Genomic DNA, 20,277 nt, shown 5'->3' on the forward strand with positions numbered 1-20,277 from the left:
CGGAATTTCTGGGGAACTAAATACAAGGTGCGCCATCTAATGTTATTTAGAATAAATAATCGATATCGATTAAATTTAATAAACATCGGGCTAATGGCCGATAGATGTCATTATTAAGTTATCATTAATTAATAATTTAAGCTATTATAATTATTGTTCATTGTCTGATATGTTTTAAATTTAAATTTACCTATTAAATATATTGTTTAGTATCACCGAAAACCTAAAAGGGAAGCCGGTGGGAATCGGCTTGTATGGACGCTTCGCCACTGTTAGGTATGTGTCTTTTTGTAACGTCGGCGTAGCGTCGTCGCTGCTGGTCTAATTGTTGATTGAGTGATGTGGCACGACACAAAACCCTAGGTCAGTGGTTCTCAAACTTTTTAAATGACGGAACCCTTTTGGGAAGCAAAATACTTGATGGAACCCTACAATAAAACAATTTATATTATACGCGCGCTTACAAGTATACTACCCGCTCGTTTTAAGTTTGCCGCTGGCGATAGGTATGATGTTCGAAAAGTAGCGTCAGCAAAACATAATATAAAAATATTTTTTATTTAATTGTAACAATAAAAATTGTGTACGTACTTGGGTAAAACTATGACACATTATAAGTTTTGTTGTCACGTGGGGGAGGGTACGCGCATTCCACAGACCGGCAAACTTAGAGCGAACGGGTTGTACAAGTATAAAATTGTTGATACCAAACTTATGAGATATTGTACCAGCTATTGTAACACATGTTTCTACAAATACAAATAAATAAATAAATAACGTTCATAGCGTTTTGCCTCCGCGCGGCCGCGGAGCGACCAGAGAGAGGTGTTTTGATTTTTTTTTCTAAATTCTTGCGGAACCCCGACAGAGGTATCACGGAACCCTAGGGTTCCGCGGAACACACTTAGAGTATAGCTGCCCTAGGTAGTTAAAGCGCCGACATCAGCTGTTCGGTTGCGGCGCGGCGCGCGCGGTGCGACGAACTACCCTTCCGCGCCGAGTGTATATCACTTGTTCGTGTGCGTGAGCATAATATTATCAATGACTGTGTGCGATGTTGCCGCTCCGACGAATTCTAGTATAGTAGTAGTGGCAAAAGGGTGTGTAAAAATAAAATTACTATTTGAATATTTATTTTGTTTGAAAATTTTACTTTTATGTTTTTGACCTTAGGTTAGAGTAACTTATAGTAAACTGCTTCTTTCAAGATGACTTTCTCGCAGTTAAATTTAAGTCTAGGGTTACAAAATGACCCTGTATATAAGTAGACTACTAATTTGCCACAGGCCTGGTCTGTCTTGTTGTTAACATAGGATTTTCATATAAGCCCTCTGATAAAATGTATTCCCAGTATCTGACACATTTTGCCAGTGGTAAGGTTTTGTTGTCCAGTTAAACAACCAGATTATGCACAAAATTATGATAAACATTACTAGATAAACTTCAAAACTTTACTATTAAAAATATGGTTCATATGCATCTGACAAACTGTCGGCCCGATAAACACGAACTTATATCATTGAATGTATTTAAAAACAGTAAGTTTGCCAGGTGATTAATTCCAGTCTCACAAAAATTAGTGCACATTACTTCCTTTCCTCACCTATGAGAGCTAACCAGCATATCTAAGATCTAGGATTAAGTCACTCACCAGACTGCCCTCCTTGAAGCACTCCTCGAGGAACTCGTCCATATCAGCCTGCAATGCTGGATCCATCACACTCTCTTTGTCTTCTTTACTCGTACTCTCTTCCACGGCCTGCTTCTGAGCTGCAAGTATCGTACTTTTATTTAATACATGCAATGGTTACTAATTGGGTTCAGTTAGTAATATTGGGATTTTTAGCTCAGTTCTCAGCTTGGAGTCAGGAATTTGTGCTCGATACGCTGGCCTGCTATCATATCGTGGGATAAAATACACATGCAAAAAACTGGGTTCCCTAGTTGCACCTCTACCTACCTCTTGAAGGATAAATTAGTGATGTGCGTGAGCGCGTGCGTGCGTGAGTGTGTGATTGAATGCGTAAATTCGTATGTGAGCAAAAATCACAATCCTTCCTAGACGAAACGCCTTACTTATAAAAGCTTTATATTTCTATCATAGTTATACAGTGTTTTGTTTCGCCTCTTCAGATAGTATTTAACATGAAAAAAAAAATACAAAGCCAAGACGCTTTACGCAAGACGATTAGACATAAAACAAATAGGCAGGTAAAGTAAATACTAATAGCCTTTCATAGCAGCCTTTCACCTTCGGCCCACTATCCGTTGCAGTATAAAAACGGTGCAAACTTCATGCTTTTTATTGATAGTTAATTTTAAGTAATATCAACAGTCTTTGAATATGGTTATCTACTTTTTCTATAGTGATCGATAAGACATCAAACTATCACTTACTGAATATTGATACTTGAGAACGACACTTGATAACAATTATTATTAAGTCACTTCACTGACAACAAATAATGGGTATTGATGAAATGCGCCACATATACACCACATTCAAAATCAAGAGTTCCCAACCAGGGGGGCGTAAAGGAATGTCAAGGGGGACGCCTACCTACTCTTATAAATCATTTCATAGAACCAATTTAAATTCTGTTAAAGTTAATTTTGTACCAGGAACAATGAAAATAGATGTGATTAAAATAATGCTAGAATATAATATTATTTCTAATCCCGAGAGGCTCGACGAGAAAAAGATTGAAAAACCCTGTTCCCAATGAATACATCTATTTTCTATTGTGGAAAGGCACACAGTGGTTATCTTATTCCTAGAAGTATTATTACGTCACAACTTACTCTCCAGTTGCGACCAGTAGCTCCTGCCCGACTTGAGTCTGGCTTTCAGGTCCTTCTCCACTATCTGCATTTTCTTGGTCTTGTACTGGGTGATTTTGAGCACGTCCTCCAGGTAATACAGTTGCACCTCGTGCAGTCTCCCTGGGATCGTCACCACAGGACAGTTGTTAAAATACCTGCAATATTAACATTGTGTTAAATTAAAGCTGGAGACTGCATTGGTTCTGTGATGATGTTGTATGATGATGCTACCCTACATTGGGCTCTCTAGCAACTCTTGCGCATATGGCTCGGTTGATATCACGATAAACATTTTGTTATATAAAATAGACTGAATTGTATAGAAAGTAGTTTCTTTTTGAAAAACTATAATATATTTATAACTTTGATGATGGCGCTAGAATAATGAAGTATATATTATTGGTTCGCTGTACACTGAGCATTTTTCCCATAGCTTATCCACAGATTTTTTTTTTGTTAAAAACGTCATATAGCTGCTACAAGTATAATATTTACAATGTTACATTTTATATACAGTCCGCCTGCGAGCTGCGTGGAATCTTACGAAATATTTACATAGTAATTTAATGAAATGATTTAGTCGATACCTCATTGTCGATGTAGGTAAGCCGTAAGGTCAATCACCAAAAGCGCAAAATACATTTATTACATTGATATCGACAAAGTCACTGGATTAAATCATATTCTAAGATTCCTCGGAGCTACCACGCGGTATTATATAGTATACAAGTCAGGAACAAGAGTGTCGGTACCTGGAGAATATCTGCGTGTCCATGGTGGCGGACATGAGGATGAGCTTGAGGTCCTTGAACCGCGGCAGCGCGTCCCGCAGCGCGATCAGCAGGAAGTCGCTGAACTTGTCGCGCTCGTGCACCTCGTCCACGAACACGTGCGTCACGCCTGCAACATGCACGCAACATACGCACAGTTAGAGTATAATACACTGTACACACTGACGGATATTGTCAGAGTTCATTCACCGTAATGGTAAACATTTCCAGTGCCTTACAGATATAGGTGACGAAATTATAATAAGTCGCTAATGAAAAGGTGCCGGTCAAAAATTATTTATGAGCTTTGTCACCAAATAAAAGTCTGTGATACTTATATATATTTTTAAAAGATATGTTACAAATCATTCATAGTATAATACCCTAATAAAATTTTTTGAACACATTATGAAAACAATAAATTTTAGAAATCTAAATTATTTTCTATAAATCTTGTTACTACTCACCAGTAAGGGAAGTGTCCCCCGCCATAAGGGTTCGCAGTAGCACTCCATTGGTGCAGTAGGTGAGCACGGTGCGGGGACTGACGCGGGACTCGAGCCGGATCTGATAGCCGATCGACTGGCCGATCTTCTCCATGCGCTCGTGCGCCACCTGCCGCACAACATGGAAATTTGATATTAAGTAATGTAACCAACATTATGATCAGCAGATTTTATAAGATGGGGACAAAAACAAACAGTTTAAACAGCTGATGGTCAACAGTCAGATGGTAAGTGTTTTGTATACATTTTTAGGATAGGAGGTGAGGTAGACTCTGAGGTAATTCTTGAAACTTACGTTACATCAGACTTTTAATTATCCTTCCATTTCCCCCTATCTGCCAGCCTGAGCTGGTTACTCCGGTTAGTACCTTGCTTTCATTATAAATTTTATCGCTAATTTAAAATGTCCATAGTTATATAAGTAATTTTAATAGTTGTTTAGAAATAATAATAATTATTCTTATGCTTTGTTTTGACGTATCATAAGTGCACCTTTGTTCGCCTATGTGATAAATAAAGTATTTTTTTTTTTTATTTTAATATCAGTAAAGTACAAAGGTGCAGCGTGCACCACACATTAGGAGTTAAATTTCTAAAACATACCCTCTCAGCGACAGAGACGGCGGATATCCTCCTGGGCTGTGTGCAGTATATCCTGGCAGGCTGCTTGTGCTCCTGGCAGTAGTCCAGTATCAGCTGCGGGAGCTGGGTGGTCTTGCCGCATCCTGTCGCGCCGGCTACTATTATCACCTGGGTACAAGAAAAATAGTAAAATAATACAAAATAAAATATATTATGTATACTTTAAAATAAAACTATTTTATCAGTTTTTTTATATTATAATGCGGACAGGACAGTCCGCCCTGTGACCACGAAGGCTGAAAAGTCTTCGAAATGTTGGGAGAAATTTATATTATTTTATAGTTTGAAATTTTGGTAACATATTTTAAATTATATAAGTCCTTACATATACTGTGTTAGTATACCTGATTGTGTAAGATAGCATTTAGGAGATCCTGTCGCTGCTCATACACGGGCAACTTGTCTCTGAACTTTATCAGTTCCGGATTATAGGTTGTAGTCGGGATCTGAAAAGAAAATGATTATGGACACCTCTTAAAAATTGCATATTTAAAATTTTTGTTCAATCATGGTTTATATATCAAAATAATATAAAGTCGGTTAAAAAAGATTAAATATAAACTTGAATAGTTGTATAAGTCTTTTATAGATATTTTAAACATTGACTTAAGGCTACGGCTACATTGACATCACTAATTAGGAATAATGTACCTGTGCTACTCCATTGTTCAGCTGCCCCAAGGTCTTATGAGCCAGCTGTGGACTCCGTTCCTTCTCTGGGCAGCTGCTGAGGTCGTCCTTTTCCTTGCTGGTGATTGGAAAAGCATTGAACAACTCCGTGATGCTGCACCGCATGTTCGAGTCCAGGATGAGCTTGGCATCATTCTGGATTATTGTCGACCCAATCCTCTTATATATTGTTAGATATCTATTCACTCCTGGAAAAAATTGTTTATTATTATTTAAAAATATGTGGAATGACAAGACTAGGCACTTTTTAAGATACACGATTTGTTTTTATATTGTTTTACAGGACCGAAATTATACAAAAAAACTACAATCTCTTAGTATTACAAAGTAGGGTTGCAATAATTTAAATTGCCTGATTTTAATGAGTAAAATCATTAATTTAAGTTAATGCTTTTTTAATGCAGCAAAATCAATCAATACATGTTGAGGGACTTCCCCCAGATAAACCATAGCCTACACATAATATGTAGAATGCAATATCTACAGAGCTTGAGTATTCCATGATAAGAAAATTGTGAGTTGATGTATATTTGCCTGGTGATTCATGATTGATTAGTGAAAGTGTGAATGCAACAAAATGGCTGGAAGAAAAAGATTCTACATGGGTTTATTTTGATGAAAAAAATGTACTTATAATCATTTTTAAAAAGATTTGTTGATTTTTTGTTTCAATTTGACTAATATCAATCATTTTATAAAAATTTAATATTAATTCTTTTTTATTTTATAATTAAAATAAACAAACACAATTAAATAATTAAATATCTTGGACATGAACAGTCATATTTCTTTTTTTTTTACATGTTTCTACATTTGTAAGGCTCGTAAGGGCAAGCTTATACAAACACATTGAGCGAGCACTGTAGATGCTTACAATCCTTTGTATATTTCTTATACAAAATTAATATAAGGGTCTGTTGAGACAAAAAAAATTTAATGATTATGTTAGCATAAGATTTGTCACTGTTTTAATATTTCTTTTTCTGTAATTTTGGAAGTCATGTCCTTTAGACCTTGAACAATATTGAGGATTGAATGTATTTCATAATATTATGCAGATTTAAAAATTGTGAAATACACAATGTCAAATATGCAACTTAATACTGTGTTAAGAACAATAATAAAAAATGTTTTGTTTGAATAAAAAAAAATGTTTCGATAAATTATTTTACAGATACCCACTATATTATATTTATATTGATTGTTTTACCCAATGTTTATGATTCATGTTATTGTTGACTCAAATTATGCAATGTTTGCACTAAACCGAGAATCAATTATGTCACAAAGATAACTTAATGCATCAGCACACAAATACAATGGCTAAATATGTGGCAGAAAATGCGATTTTATAAAACGATATTACGATTACCTTTCCCGCGCGATTTCGACTTCAAACCTAATTTAGCGACAGTCTCATGGATGAAGCCTCGTTCCTGCGCAGACAGGAATGTAGGGAATTTCAATTCCGTCTCGTTCTCATCACTTATAAACTTATCCAGCTGAATCTTCAGCGCTATGCTCACAGACTCAGCTATAGGGAAATGCTTGTTGCCGTTATTCCGCTTGCCCTTTTTCGAACTCATCTTGGTTATTGTTAAATATAAGAACTACACCACATAACACACACAAAATGCACTACATAAGCGTTTATCCACTAATTTCGAAAATATTTGGGGCCAGCGAAAGAAAATACGAGCAAAGTGATGTTAGTGATGCAAGTGCTCGTTTATAATCAATCTACTATTCGATATGATGATTCATTCGAATATTACTAGCCCTCTTTCTTAGAGCCGTAATAAAGAGGACATCATTACATTTATTCTATTTAACGCAGAAGTCAATAATTTCGCGCTTTTACTACCGTAAAAGTATTCAGAGGTATAAATAAATCTCACGTAATTCACCGAGCTACTTATATTCGCACTTCACACTTGTTCACACCTGAGCCTGGCCGCCTATTTATTATATACTAGCTTTTGCTCGCGGCTCCGCCCGCGTTATAAAGTTTTTCAGGCTAAAGTTTTCCGTTATAAAAATAGTAGTTTCCCGGGAGCCTATGTTCTTCCCAGGGTCTCAAACTGTCTCCATACCAAATTTCATCTTAATACGTTAGGTAGTTTTTGAGTTTAACACGTTAAGGCAGACAGATGCAGCGGGGGACTTTGTTATATTATTTAGAACTTTTTAAGTGAAACAATCCCGTCATACATCATTGTTGCATAACTTTAACCGTTTACGCAGCGCAGGCAACGGAAGCTCTCAAAACTCATAATTTTCCCCGTTTTTGCAACATGTTTCATTACTGCTCCGCTCCTATTGGTTATAGCATGATGCTATATAGCCTATAGCACTCCAGGAACAAAGGGCTATCCAACACAAAAATATTTTTTCAGTTCAAACCGGTAGTTCCTGAGATTAGCCATTACTGCTCCGCTCCTATTTGTCATAGCGTGATGATATATAGCTTATAGCGGTCCACAAATAAAGGGCTATCCAACACAAAACGAATTTTTCAGTTGAAACCGGTAGTTCCTTAGATTAGCCATTACTGCTCCGCTCCTATTGGTCATAGCGTGATGATATATAACTTTGAGCACTCCACAAACAAAAGACTATTCAACACAAAAATATTTTTTCAGTTCGAATCGGTAGTTCCTGAGATTAGCCATTACTGCTCCGCTCCTATTGAATATAGCGTGATGATATATAGCCTATAGCTCTCCACGAACAAAGGGCTATCCAACGCAAAAAGAATTTTTCAGTTTGGACCGGTAGTTCCTGAGATTAACCATTACTGCCCCGCTCCTATTGGGTATAGCGTGATGATATATAGCCTATAGCACTCCACGAATAAAGGGCTATCCAACGCAAAAAGAATTTTTCAGTTTGGACCGGTAGTTCCTGAGATTAGCCATTACTGCCCCGCTCCTATTTGGTATAGCGTGATAATATATAGCCTATAGCACTCCACGAACAAAGGGCTATCCAACGCAAAAAGAATTTTTCAGTTTGGACCGGTAGTTCCTGAGATTAGCGCGTTCAAACAAACAAACAAACAAACAAACAAACTCTTCAGCTTTATATAATAGTATAGATTAGTCTATGGTCTATTTGACGTTCATTGCAAATCGACTTACAAAAACCCAGAACTACCTAATTTAATAACATACATACAGTACTCCAGTAAAACAAAGTTGAATTTCAAGTCCGGATAATAACTTTATTCGTTTCATTCGTATTATTTCATGATAGATGGTCTGAAGTTGACAGAAGGATAGCGGCATCGTGTATCTTTAAATACTTAGTCAGTAATATTATACTAGAACAGTATTCAATTCAATAGGGGACCGGTCTATGCTTGATTTTGCACATTATTCTATATGTAATGGTTAATAATACGAAAAAGAAGCACTCCTGCGAAAACTGCATATAAATTGGTTAAAAAATGAGCGAGTAATTCATATTTAAAATATTGTAATGTGTAGAAGTGGGCGCGATGTGGGGTATCGCTTCATCTCTTTCTTTCGCACGCGTCGTAATGCCCGATGACGTCACACGTGGGTATTGCGCCTCGTTTCTGTTTCTTGTTACTTACCCCCCTTCTACCGAAATTTAAACACTTGTAACTTGTTGATTTTTTACCGGATTTTAATAATTCTTTCTGTATTATAATTTATATTATGTAAATATTTGATAAAAGTAAAGAACAAAAATGAGTCCGGTACCCTATTCAATCTTTAGATTGTGGGAGTATTCGATTATAAGGTACGTATCGTAAATAATGTACAAATGTCACATCACTCATAGTTCCGTGTATTTTTATATCATATTTTTAACATGAAGAGATCTTGTAAAGTCTTTTTACTTTTTTTCTAATATAAATGCAAATAGTATATCTAATAAGAAAATGTATTTTAAAATAAATAAAATAATATAAAATGTATTTACACATTAAATCTTACATTACGTCCTTGATTTCTAAACTGATTATTTGTGAAAAGTGAACTTGTAAAAACGTCAAAAATATAAATAATTGTCACAACATCGATCGACACGTGAAGATAGTGGTTTTAGTTTTTTTGATAATTCCACATGTGTACGTAATAAAATCTATTACAATGCCGAAAAACATCAAACATTTGGTAGTTGACACCTCAGCTTTTATCAAAGCTGCTAACTTGAGTGATATCGCCGAAGACATATACACTGTACAGGAGGTTATCGACGAAATCACAAGCGACAGACAGCGAAGAAAACTGGTCGTACTGCCTTACGACATAAAAGTGAAAGATGTGTTTTCTGAGAGCATTAAATTCATTACAGATTTTGCGAAGAAGACAGGTGACTACACAAGTCTATCAGCCACAGATATTAAGGTTATGGCTCTAACTTACCAACTAGAAAAAGAGAAAGTTGGCACTGAACACCTGAAAACCGAACCCACAACGCAAAAAATAGTTAAAGTCACTGGTTTGTCTAACTTTGATTTGCATCCAGAAAACGCTAATAAATCAGAACAAAAAGATCGTAGCAATGAAGATATAAAAACTGAAGATTCAAATACAATAGCAGAGTCATCAAGCCAAACAGAACTTGCTTATGTTGAGAGTAAAAACAAAGTTGCAGATGTAGATAATTCAAACAATAAGTTGTCCTCTGAAGAAAGTGTTGACAATGAGGAAACAGATGATGACAAGTTAGCGGAACAAATTGCAGAACAAATAAAGAACATGGATCTGAAAGATGATAAAGTTGATGAACTGATGGTGAAAGTATCTGATCAAGAAGATGAGGATACAGAGAGTGAAGAGGATTCTGACAGTGATGGTGGAGAATGGATTACACCTCGAAACCTATCAGAGAAGAAAAAGGAACTAGAAGAAGGGGAATTTGAGGATAAATCTGTAGAAGTTGCTTGCATCACTTCAGATTTTGCCATGCAGAATGTTCTGAAACAAATTGGTTTGAATGTAACTGCTATAGATGGCAGGATCATAAGGCAGCTACGCACATTTATTTTTCGTTGCACAACATGCTTCAAAACCACCAGTGTGATGACCAAACTGTTCTGTCCTAAATGTGGTCATGCAACTTTAAGGAAAGTTGGTGTAAGTATTGACGAAGAAGGTAATCAACATATACATATAAATGGACGTAAACCATTAACGGCAAGGGGGAAACGTTTCAGTTTGCCAACTCCTAAAGGTGGTCAACATTTCCAATACCCAATATTGACAGAAGACCAACATATTCACAAAAGATTTGTTACAAAACTGGCTCGGAATAAGACTAATGCATTGGACACTGATTACATTGCTGGATACTCACCATTTGCAATGAAAGATGTCAATTCAAAGTCTGCGGTGCTAGGTGTACGAGCAAACAAACAAGATGTGAAGTACTGGATGAAAAATTACTCTAAGGGGAAGAAGTAAAAATGTTTTTGTCAACATACATTTATAATTAAAGTTAACTTATAAATATAATAATGCTATTTAAATGCTCTCTAGTGGTATACATTGATATAGTTTAATCCTCATGTAGTTTCTGATCTATGAATTTAAACACTGACTCTATGCAGGCGCCAGATGTCCTCTCGTGTCTCTCAACACCTGTAAAAGAAACAAAAATTCAATGAAACCCTTAAAGGATTTTTTATTTCTTCTGTAATGAATTTGGTATAAACCTAAATCAGGTTTTCAGTCATGTTAGCTATTTATTTTGTTTTACATATGATTATAACAGGACTAAAAGCTCTTTACAGAACTTGATATCTAGGAATGAAAATTTACATGTGGGGTCAAGTAATAGTGGTATGACATTTTCTTACCTGCAGATACTCTCGTAATTTCAAAATCAGGCGTTTTCATTGGCACATCCAATGCCTTCTGACTAGAAATCCAGTTTCGTGATATCTAAAAAAAAATTATAAATCAAGTTTAGAAAAACTCACATAAAGTGGTGTCAGACTTAGATGTAACCTAGAACTTCCCAGCACATTCAAATCATTATACATAACTGACTAAGGCCGAACAAATGTGTGATAAAGTTATGTATTACCTGTTTCATGCATGGAGTAATTGGTTTATTAGCATATGTGTGCACGGAATCAGTTAAAGCAACGGCTTTCACCCTCATTTCAAAATCATCTCTCATCTCGTTTGCCAGATTGACTGCTACCACACCGCCATAACTGTGTGCCACAATGACTATAGACAGAGCCATAGTCTGTGAGATGTATGTCCTCCAAACGCAAAGAGCATGCTCCTCTGCATTGCTGCTATCTGGTATGGGAGCACCATCCATGGTGTAGTTGTCATTTGTATTTAAAACCATCACTCCATACCCTTTCGCTATGGCCTTCTTGATGTATGGGATCTGTGAGCCAGCATCTAGGCTTTCGTTGATTATAACTCTGGAAGAAATGTGCTGTGAGACTAGTGGATATTTTTTTCTGACAACTATTGTACTTCTTAACTTCTTAGGTAAGATAGATCAGCATATTTTATTTATTAAGACTTTGGAAAAACACAATAATCATTATAAAGTACAGCCACAGCTATACATTCCATAGTACATACTACATACTCACAACGGTCAACGCTGCATGATTTATTCATACAATTATATAAAGCTTTTATTTATTAATTCCTTTATTATTCTGTATTGCAATAAGCTACAATATTGTTTTAAATACCTCATACAAATCATTATGTTTTTGGTGCATACTTACGATCGAGCCCACTGTCCTGCCCGCACAACCCCAGATCCATGAATGAGTACCATTAAAACATCTTTTTTCTCATATTCCTTAGACACAAAAATGAATGTGCCATCCACACAATTTTTTGGTACCAACAATTTTTGTAATTTCAGTTCTGTCTCCAGTAAATGGTATATGTAATAGGTAACTGCCATCCCTAGCTCTTCATAGTGGGCCTGGCATTGCTGATGATCACCACTGATGATGAACTGGAATGGTTCATCTGTTGGCTTGCCATTTGCCCCTATTCGGCGCAACTGGCCATCTAGAACAAATTATTTTTAAATGAAAGAAGCAAAAATATTTGAATGTTTATTTAAGCTTCCCAGTTATTATGGTAATATGCATGGTGTATTTCAAACAAAATTAGCAAAATTATGCTGTTTTATCAGACGAAATATTTATAGGTAAATTAGAAAACAACTTGAACATATAATACTCAGTTGATTCGCAGAATTGGTGTAGGTGTTTAAATTACTGCTGTCTAGCATTCTCATAATTCACAATTTAAATTAAATATCCACTTACACAGCAAAGCACAAAGACAAAGGAAATGAAATTTGAGTGTAGCAAGTTTTGTAACAAAATTCGCTAAAGCTGTTTTTTTTAAATATATGATATAAAAAGTTTTATGTAGGTTTATAACACTATTCGCTTTGATTTAGAATACTGAGTTCTATAAAAAAAAAACAGTAGTGTTTCAAAAATTTCAGCAATAAAAAAATTGAGATATAAAAGATATAATCACACATCTCTTGCAATAGATTAAATTAGATTAGGATGGTACAGCAATGATAAGAAGCTTTAATCTTATGTACCAAATAGGGCACTTCAAATTAAATTATTATTGTCAAGTTATTTTATACTGAATAATAAGAATTCAACTGTGGAATATAATATAACATTATATGTATGTCATTTAACACCTCAGTCTCAATATTGACCTCTGACCTTTTTTCAATTATCTATAAAAATATTACATACCTAAGTTCTATAATTAAATGAGATAACATATGTGCTTTACATAGTCAACTTTGCAATACATGTAATAATATCTTGAAACAAATAAAAAAACGAATAAAGTTACAGAACTTTAGTTTAGTTTATGTTTTAGTTTAGTTCAGAAGTGTAGTTTTTTTTATGATATTACAACCTAAAATAAATCACTTATTGCATAGTAAATATATTGGATAAGTATTCTAAATATTGTATAAAGAAAAATAATGAATTAAAATCGCCAAAAACATTTCCAAGTAAGAAACATGTTGTTCTCGACGAGTGTTTGAACAATTTTTTGGCGGCATTTCGATAATTAGGTTTAACCTGAACGCTGTATACATTTTGGCGCAATTTTACATTAGTGTAGTAAAGAAAAGATATTATCTATTTCCTTGCAATCGGAAGTTGCATCCGTTCAGAGTAGTTCGAAATATTGATTCTGACAGGCAGACCGGCGCGGTAGTCATTAACAATACTACTTAAATTTAATAACATAACATACATGCAAATATAACTTTAAACAATAAAAACTTTTTGAACACATCCAAATCAACTTACTTGAATTAAATGTATACCCCATGTCTTGCATAGCCTTTATTCCCTCCATATTGTTCAATTTACTGGCTCTGAATGCACTGCACTCTCTACTCGAATGCAGATGCACTTTTGATATCGAAGACCGTATATCCCGAAATATGTTCATGAAGTTGTCTACGTAAGAGCTCAGTTTTCTACACGCTTTATTGCAGCACATAAATCTGAAGCTCTAATTTATTCCCAGTTATCGCGAAATAACAAATCCAAATAAGAATCAACAAAGTGAAGTTGTTTGATTGATAAACTTTTCTGTCAGATATTTTATGACAGTGGCAGTTAGGTATATACCAAAATAAATTTAGATTTTTATCTCTTTATGCGAGTTATACGGAGCTTTGTTTAAAATAATGTACTTTTATAATGGAATTTAGTAATTTGTTTGAAGTACATGTGATTTTCATTGCATTCGCTCACATATTATGTGCTTTCTTTGGAATATACAAAAGATGGTTTCTGAACGAATTCTTTATATGTGATATAGAAGGTAGGTACTTTTTGTCGCTGCTACGCCCGTTGTGTAGGTAGTTGGTTAGAGGTAGTTGTTTATTTTGAATCCTTATTGATTGGTGCACTGTAACTGGCGCATATTCTAGAGTGCACGCATGCTCTTTGCGAGGGTACAAAATTAGATTTCCCCTTCAGCTAGCTGTTCGCTTCGTTTTACATTTTCTCTGTACTTTGTAGCGACGGTTATCTACAAACATTTCACAATTACGATTCAAATATTATAAGAACTAAGATTTAGGCTCATTTAATCATTTATATTAAATGGTAACGATTATTATACCCTGCCATATTATTTAATCAATTATTCATTACATAGGTATATTCAGATAAACACATATGATTACGTACCTTAAATAGGTACCTACCTATAGGTATATCTGAAGGGTAGAAAGGGGAAGGCACAGGTGTACCACGAAAGTAACGAGGCTAAGAACCTGGGGTTTATCGAGCTATTGCTAACCCTTGGACTTATTGAGCGTTAGCATTATATTCCTCTTGTTTGCATGTTGATTCGGACTAGGATCATTATCGCACGAATATTTGTTCTTTTTGTGTTATGAGAATGTGGATAACATAAAGACATTATATTCAGATTCAGCAGTATTTTAGCGAATGTAGTTTATATAGTACTCAACTATATTTTGGTTGATTTACTCTTTTTGCATACGCGCACGCACGCACGCCTACACAAAAAAAAGAAGCGCGCGCGCACACAACCACGTATGCACGCCTTTTAGCCATGAAGGGATGCGCGCAACAAATGTACATTTTTCCGCCGTGTGTATTTTGTCTCATGATGTTAAAGGAAGCGAGCCTATCGCAATCGATAAGCCCAAGATCACTGTCCAACCCAGAGATCGAACCCGAGACCACAGCATTGCAGTCGTATCATAATAGAACTAACTACGCCACTGAAGAAGTCCATTAGTCAGTAAGTTTATTCATCATAAAAAATATTGAAATCTTTTAGAGAAAAATGAATTTTCATAGTTTTAAATAGACACTTAATTTAATTATAGGTCAATCAATGGTTTTTATCAGCCTTTATAATTTATTGATTTGTAAGGCCCGAATTGTCTACTTAATGGGTATTGGAGTTAATGCCTGTGGTAAGATTTATTTGTTGGACTGTCTTACAAAACCACATTATTTTGGAGTCATTATTTTATTTATACTATTAACATGGTACAAGGAATAAAAACCATAAAGCCATTACAAATAAAACACATTTTTTTTTTCAATAAAAAACTGAACCAGCAGTTTATTTTAATCATTGTACCAATCTAAGAACAACAGACTGAATGACATGACAAGCAAGAAGAACAGCACATAGACCCTAAGGCCTGCATTCCTTTGTATGGCCTGTTTGATTTGTTCATTGGCATCCTTCACATTCTCTGTGGCACCGACAACTGTGTTTGATATCCTGTCTATATCTTGTTCTTGTTGTAACACCTGAAATCATGTGATATTTTTTTATAATATATTCATTGTTTATAAAAATTAGGTATTATGGAGGCATGTAGGAAACTGCCTCTCTTTTGATTTTAATTGAAACTTAAAAATATATAAGTATATTAACTAAAAATTCACTATTTTATTATGGGACATAAATGTATAATATGAAATTTATATTATGCTACTATGAATTATGTGTTACCTTCTCTGTGAAGATCTCCTGCAGCTCAGCAATGTGCAGCACCTTGCTCTCAATCTGCTTTACCTCCTCCGTCATGCTGTTCAGTTCGTTCAGCAATTGCACATTCTCCGATTCAAACATCTGCAGCTCCTCCGCGCTCAGCTCACCCTCATCCGACATCACCGCCACCTCATTTTCGGACAAATCTAACTTTGATTTTGGACTATCAATCTCCTCACTAGGCTCTATACCTTCTTCTGTAGCTTCCACCTTCTCTTCTACTTTCTCTATAATTTTCTCAGATATGAAAGGGTTGGGAATGATCGATTTTGTCTGAGGCAGTTCTAAACGCGATAATTTCCGCATGTCTAGCGCGCGTTTAACTCGCAAAGCCTTCAACTCACTATGTATTTTGCATACCGCCTTTAAGTACATATCTATTAGATCGATGACCGCGTCCATGTAGTCGCGGGTTTGTGCTGATACTGTTATCTTGCGATTGTCGTTCCTAAACTCTTTCAGTAAGTGAGAGCAGGTGTTTATAATCCTCTGCGCGCCTGTGTCTATTTGGTCTCTCTCAGCCTCTGTCATCTCGTCTTTCTTCACATTATCAAAGAAGCTTAAGTACCTGTCACGGTGTTCCAGAAGGAAATCTCGTAATCTAGTAATTTGGCAACATATATCTCGCGCAGTCGACATGAAACCATTTTTCGACTTGCCTCTCAATATGCGCTGTTTATCTTCGCTTACGGGACTTTGTATGCCAAAAGCTTTGTTACGAGTCTTCACAGTTTTTATGCAAGCTTTAAACAGGGGTGTTATATCCATGTTTATTCAAAATTTAATATTTCTGAGGTACATGAAAAGTGAAAACACTGATATTTTTTCAATAACGTTGACACTGACATGTCATACCGACGTTCCAAACTCCCGAAGTTAGTTTAGTACATCTTCACCATCGATGGTCACCAGTTTCCGAACGCTAGAAATATAGTTTTATTATTTTAAAATACGAAAACAATGTTTTCCTTATCCAAACATGAGAAATCAGCTAAACTTATATTTAGGAATGTATCTTGACTTTTTTGGCATTTTTTATTTAACAATAAATGTAATTTAAACCGATTGCAAATCTGTACATGTCCATGTTAAAACTGTCAATTTGTGTCTGGAACATATTTTTAATCTTCCTGAAGATAGTCATCCTACACAGTATTAGTAATCAAAGTTAGTAATTTTTATTAAAAATGAACACTTGAATAAATGCAATTTTATTATTTGTTCTTGGATTGTTCTTTGTAGAATGAAGATATAGTACCGAAGACATTATCCACATAACTTATTATGAAGCACTTACGACTTGGCAGCATAGTCTCTAACCTTAACCGGTTGCCTGTGGAATCAATTAAAAAAAAAGTAATATTTTTTTCAAGCACAACAAAGCGTCAAATCAAGTGATTGTTTTATGAAAATAAAAATATTGATTTCAGCTTAGTTATAAATTATTAGTGCTACACAAATCATAAATTATGGGTTCTACGCCTGGAAACTCGAATCATAACAAACATTCTATTCCTATTGACATTTTGGACGACCTTTGTAGGTACGTTACCCTTTATCTGTTTGTGCAATGGAAAAATCGCTGTCAACAAGTATGCCACTACGCTTACCATTTGGATTTAGTAAATAGTATTTTCTAAGCATTGATTCTAGTAAATTTTTATTAACATCAAAGTTTTAAATCATCATTAGAAACACATGTTACGTATTCACGAACATACAAAAATACGAAAACAGTTACATCCAAGAACAAGGAAACATGTATTTCAAGTAGATGCGTAATAAACTCTGATATAATCACAATAAATTATTAAGAATTTATCCTCATATTAAAGTTCCTATCAGTCTTCAGAGTAAAAAAAATTACGAAATTGTAATCATTCCAGTCGTTTCATAATTAACCTGCCACCAGAAGACCGAGGCAACTTGGTGAGGATCTGCTTCCAGATAGAATTGGCACACTGGTTCTACCTGGACTACTATTGCACAGACGAGGCTAACAGGCTTAACCCCTGCGGCATTAGAGAGTTTGCGGCACATATTTTTCAAGTATGTATTTAGATTTATCCTGTGCTACATAGCGGTATTATGACCACATTGCTACATGCCAGACAGCGAGTCCAATAACTGCTTTTGATACAGCTAAACTGTCGGGAAATGAAATCAAATTGATATGAATGTAATATAAACTTGAAGTTTGATCTTTGTTGTTTTTCTTGTGTTTTGTCCATAACTCAAAAATTCCTGTTGTAAGACATACATGTCACATGACTGCGAAAGTATTTTTAACTTTCTGACACAAACTAAAACTGTAAAATGTATGTGTGTACAAAACCCCTTAATAAAAAACCTAAATTAAAACCATGAATTATTTTCTCTCCAGCACGTCCCGCAACTCCGTGAGCATGTGAGCAGCTTGGACGCAGTGCTGGACAACTGGCGAGAGTACAAGCAGACTGTGCCCACATACGGAGCAATTTTGCTGGATACAGACCTCACACATGTACTGCTTGTCCAATCATATTGGACTAAGGCCTCATGGGGCTTCCCCAAAGGCAAAGTTAATGAAGATGAGGAGCCATGGAAGTGTGCAGTTAGGGAGGTTGGTATTACAGAATGTCACATGATGGGGTTGCATCGAGTGTATAATCATTTTCTATACTGCCTATAGTATTGTTTCATTATATGACTAAGTAATAAGGTATGGTAATATAATTTTAAAAGTGTAAAATATTACATAATATCCCATTGGAAAACATAATTTAGTCACTACATGGAATGACAATAAAAAATATTATGTTACTTTTGAAATAAAATTATTATTAGATTTTGTCATGGTTTTTATATTCTCCTATCGTTTGGAAGATATTGCAGCCTACATGGTCATGGGGAATGCGGTGTTATAGAATAGTCTCTGATGCTTTTGCAAGCTTTTAGATTTAATTAGAACTCAAAAGACTGGCTACCAGTCTGGGCTTCAAGACACTGGGTTTATTCTGTGTAAATTGGACCATAAATGGCAAAAAATGAAAAAAATAATTATAATTGTGAAATGTAGAGATGTTGTAACTTTGATTTTCAGAGAACTAACACCTTAATCTCCCCTGAGACCATGAAGACTAGAAAGTCTTCAAAACGCTGGAAGAATATTATAATATAAAAAAAATTACAATCATTCTTGTATATTACTTTACAGGTATTAGAAGAAACTGGCTTCGACATAAGCCAACTAATAAACAAGAACGACTACATTGAAGCCACAATACACGAGCAGATAGTCCGTCTGTACATAATCGGGTTCATTCCACGTGACACCAAATTCCAGCCGCGCACAAGAAATGAGATTAAAGCTTGCGAGTGGTTCCCCCTGGCAGACCTCCCAGCAAATAAAAAAGATATGACGCCCAAGGTTAAAATGGGGGTCAGTCCTAATGCCTTCTTTATGGTGCTGCCATTTGTAAAGAGAATGAGACGATGGGTCAATGAGAGAACCTCAAAGACATGCAATAATACTAGAAGGACTAGACATAAGTCTATGGGGGATCTAGAGGCGTCTACGAGCAAGAATAAAAATAAGACAATATCTCAAGGGTTGCAGATTGAGATACAGGAGTATCAACAACAAAATTCAGACCAAAAGTCGAAGTTCCATGGAAATGGGACAAAGAATGGGAATGGTAATGGTCATAGCTCCAGGAAAGAGCGCAAGGTTGCCAAGCGGCAGTTGTTCACTCCGCAAAATGTGCAGCCAAGCATTTCTCCCATCGAGAAAGAGATATCTACGGCACCAGTAGCGTCTGATGATTACAGTACGTTCTTCAATTTCGTGGCACCGTCGTGGGCTAACTTCAAGTTCGATAGACGCGCCATCCTAGACTGTCTCACTTGAGATGTCGTGGGAGTGATGTGGGTATCGACTTCTCAATGGTTTTATTATATTGATGTCCTCTTTGTAATAGATTATTACAACATAGTAGGCACGTAGTAATGTTGTTTTATTGAAGTACAAGGGTTTCTGTATAGATTCTGGTAGTTAATGAATGCTTCCACCGAAGTTCGTTCACTTTTCTTGCAAATAGGATTATCAAAACCTTGTAAGCGTACGCGCATCAGTTTAGGATATGTCAGTGCGCTCGCAAAGTAATATGTCGCTTAGTTTTCAATGATATCTAGTGCCTAAGAGTTACATAAGTTTGGCCGGAAGGGGCGGTCTGCCTCGGGCAACACTTTAAAGGGGGGCAGCAAAATGTGCTAAATAAGGAAATATTCCCATACCCT

General features: G+C 35.6%; 5 protein-coding genes across 7 annotated transcripts in view; 2 read left to right on the forward strand and 3 right to left on the reverse strand.

Annotated features, from left to right (window-relative positions):
* LOC115444777 (3'-5' RNA helicase YTHDC2) overlaps positions 1-7,169 on the reverse strand; it is a 30,698-nt gene extending 23,529 nt beyond the window's left edge. For both annotated transcript variants that reach the window (XM_030170684.2, XM_037436396.1), the window contains exons 1-8: positions 6,804-7,169; positions 5,393-5,619; positions 5,086-5,187; positions 4,703-4,849; positions 4,061-4,208; positions 3,576-3,723; positions 2,803-2,978; positions 1,652-1,770 (exon numbers count right to left, since the gene is read on the reverse strand). In XM_030170684.2, the coding sequence (XP_030026544.2) occupies positions 1,652-1,770; positions 2,803-2,978; positions 3,576-3,723; positions 4,061-4,208; positions 4,703-4,849; positions 5,086-5,187; positions 5,393-5,619; positions 6,804-7,017 (1,281 nt within the window). In that variant the 5' untranslated portion in view covers positions 7,018-7,169. The remainder of the gene's footprint in view (positions 1-1,651; positions 1,771-2,802; positions 2,979-3,575; positions 3,724-4,060; positions 4,209-4,702; positions 4,850-5,085; positions 5,188-5,392; positions 5,620-6,803) is intronic.
* A 2,246-nt stretch (positions 7,170-9,415) lies between these two features.
* LOC115444801 (RNA-binding protein NOB1) lies at positions 9,416-10,939 on the forward strand. 2 transcript variants are annotated; one of them, XM_037436594.1, is made up of 2 exons: positions 9,416-10,542; positions 10,623-10,876. In XM_037436594.1, the coding sequence occupies exons 1-2, from the start codon at positions 9,553-9,555 to the stop codon at positions 10,635-10,637; spliced, it is 1,005 nt and encodes a 334-aa protein (XP_037292491.1). In that variant the 5' UTR covers positions 9,416-9,552; the 3' UTR covers positions 10,638-10,876. The 2 variants fall into 2 exon arrangements, with proteins under 2 accessions (XP_037292491.1, XP_030026574.2); XM_030170714.2 differs by having other exon boundaries at positions 9,418-10,939.
* On the reverse strand, positions 10,875-14,063 carry LOC115444802 (cotranscriptional regulator FAM172A homolog). The gene is made up of 5 exons (XM_030170716.2): positions 13,755-14,063; positions 12,168-12,462; positions 11,495-11,849; positions 11,265-11,349; positions 10,875-11,046 (listed from the first exon to the last, which is right to left on the reverse strand). Exons 1-5 carry the CDS (start codon positions 13,948-13,950, stop codon positions 10,964-10,966), a joined length of 1,014 nt encoding a protein of 337 aa, XP_030026576.2. The 5' UTR covers positions 13,951-14,063; the 3' UTR covers positions 10,875-10,963.
* A 1,465-nt stretch (positions 14,064-15,528) lies between these two features.
* LOC115444803 (syntaxin-18) lies at positions 15,529-16,849 on the reverse strand. The gene is made up of 2 exons (XM_030170717.2): positions 15,961-16,849; positions 15,529-15,755 (listed from the first exon to the last, which is right to left on the reverse strand). Exons 1-2 carry the CDS (start codon positions 16,765-16,767, stop codon positions 15,567-15,569), a joined length of 996 nt encoding a protein of 331 aa, XP_030026577.1. The 5' UTR covers positions 16,768-16,849; the 3' UTR covers positions 15,529-15,566.
* A 319-nt stretch (positions 16,850-17,168) lies between these two features.
* On the forward strand, positions 17,169-19,983 carry LOC115444805 (m7GpppN-mRNA hydrolase). The gene is made up of 4 exons (XM_030170719.2): positions 17,169-17,542; positions 17,886-18,048; positions 18,383-18,601; positions 19,196-19,983. The coding sequence occupies exons 1-4, from the start codon at positions 17,469-17,471 to the stop codon at positions 19,886-19,888; spliced, it is 1,149 nt and encodes a 382-aa protein (XP_030026579.2). The 5' UTR covers positions 17,169-17,468; the 3' UTR covers positions 19,889-19,983.
* The last annotated feature ends 294 nt before the right edge of the window (positions 19,984-20,277 follow it).

This window comes from Manduca sexta, chromosome 8 (assembly GCF_014839805.1).
Source record: "Manduca sexta isolate Smith_Timp_Sample1 chromosome 8, JHU_Msex_v1.0, whole genome shotgun sequence".
Lineage (NCBI taxonomy): Eukaryota > Metazoa > Arthropoda > Insecta > Lepidoptera > Sphingidae > Manduca > Manduca sexta.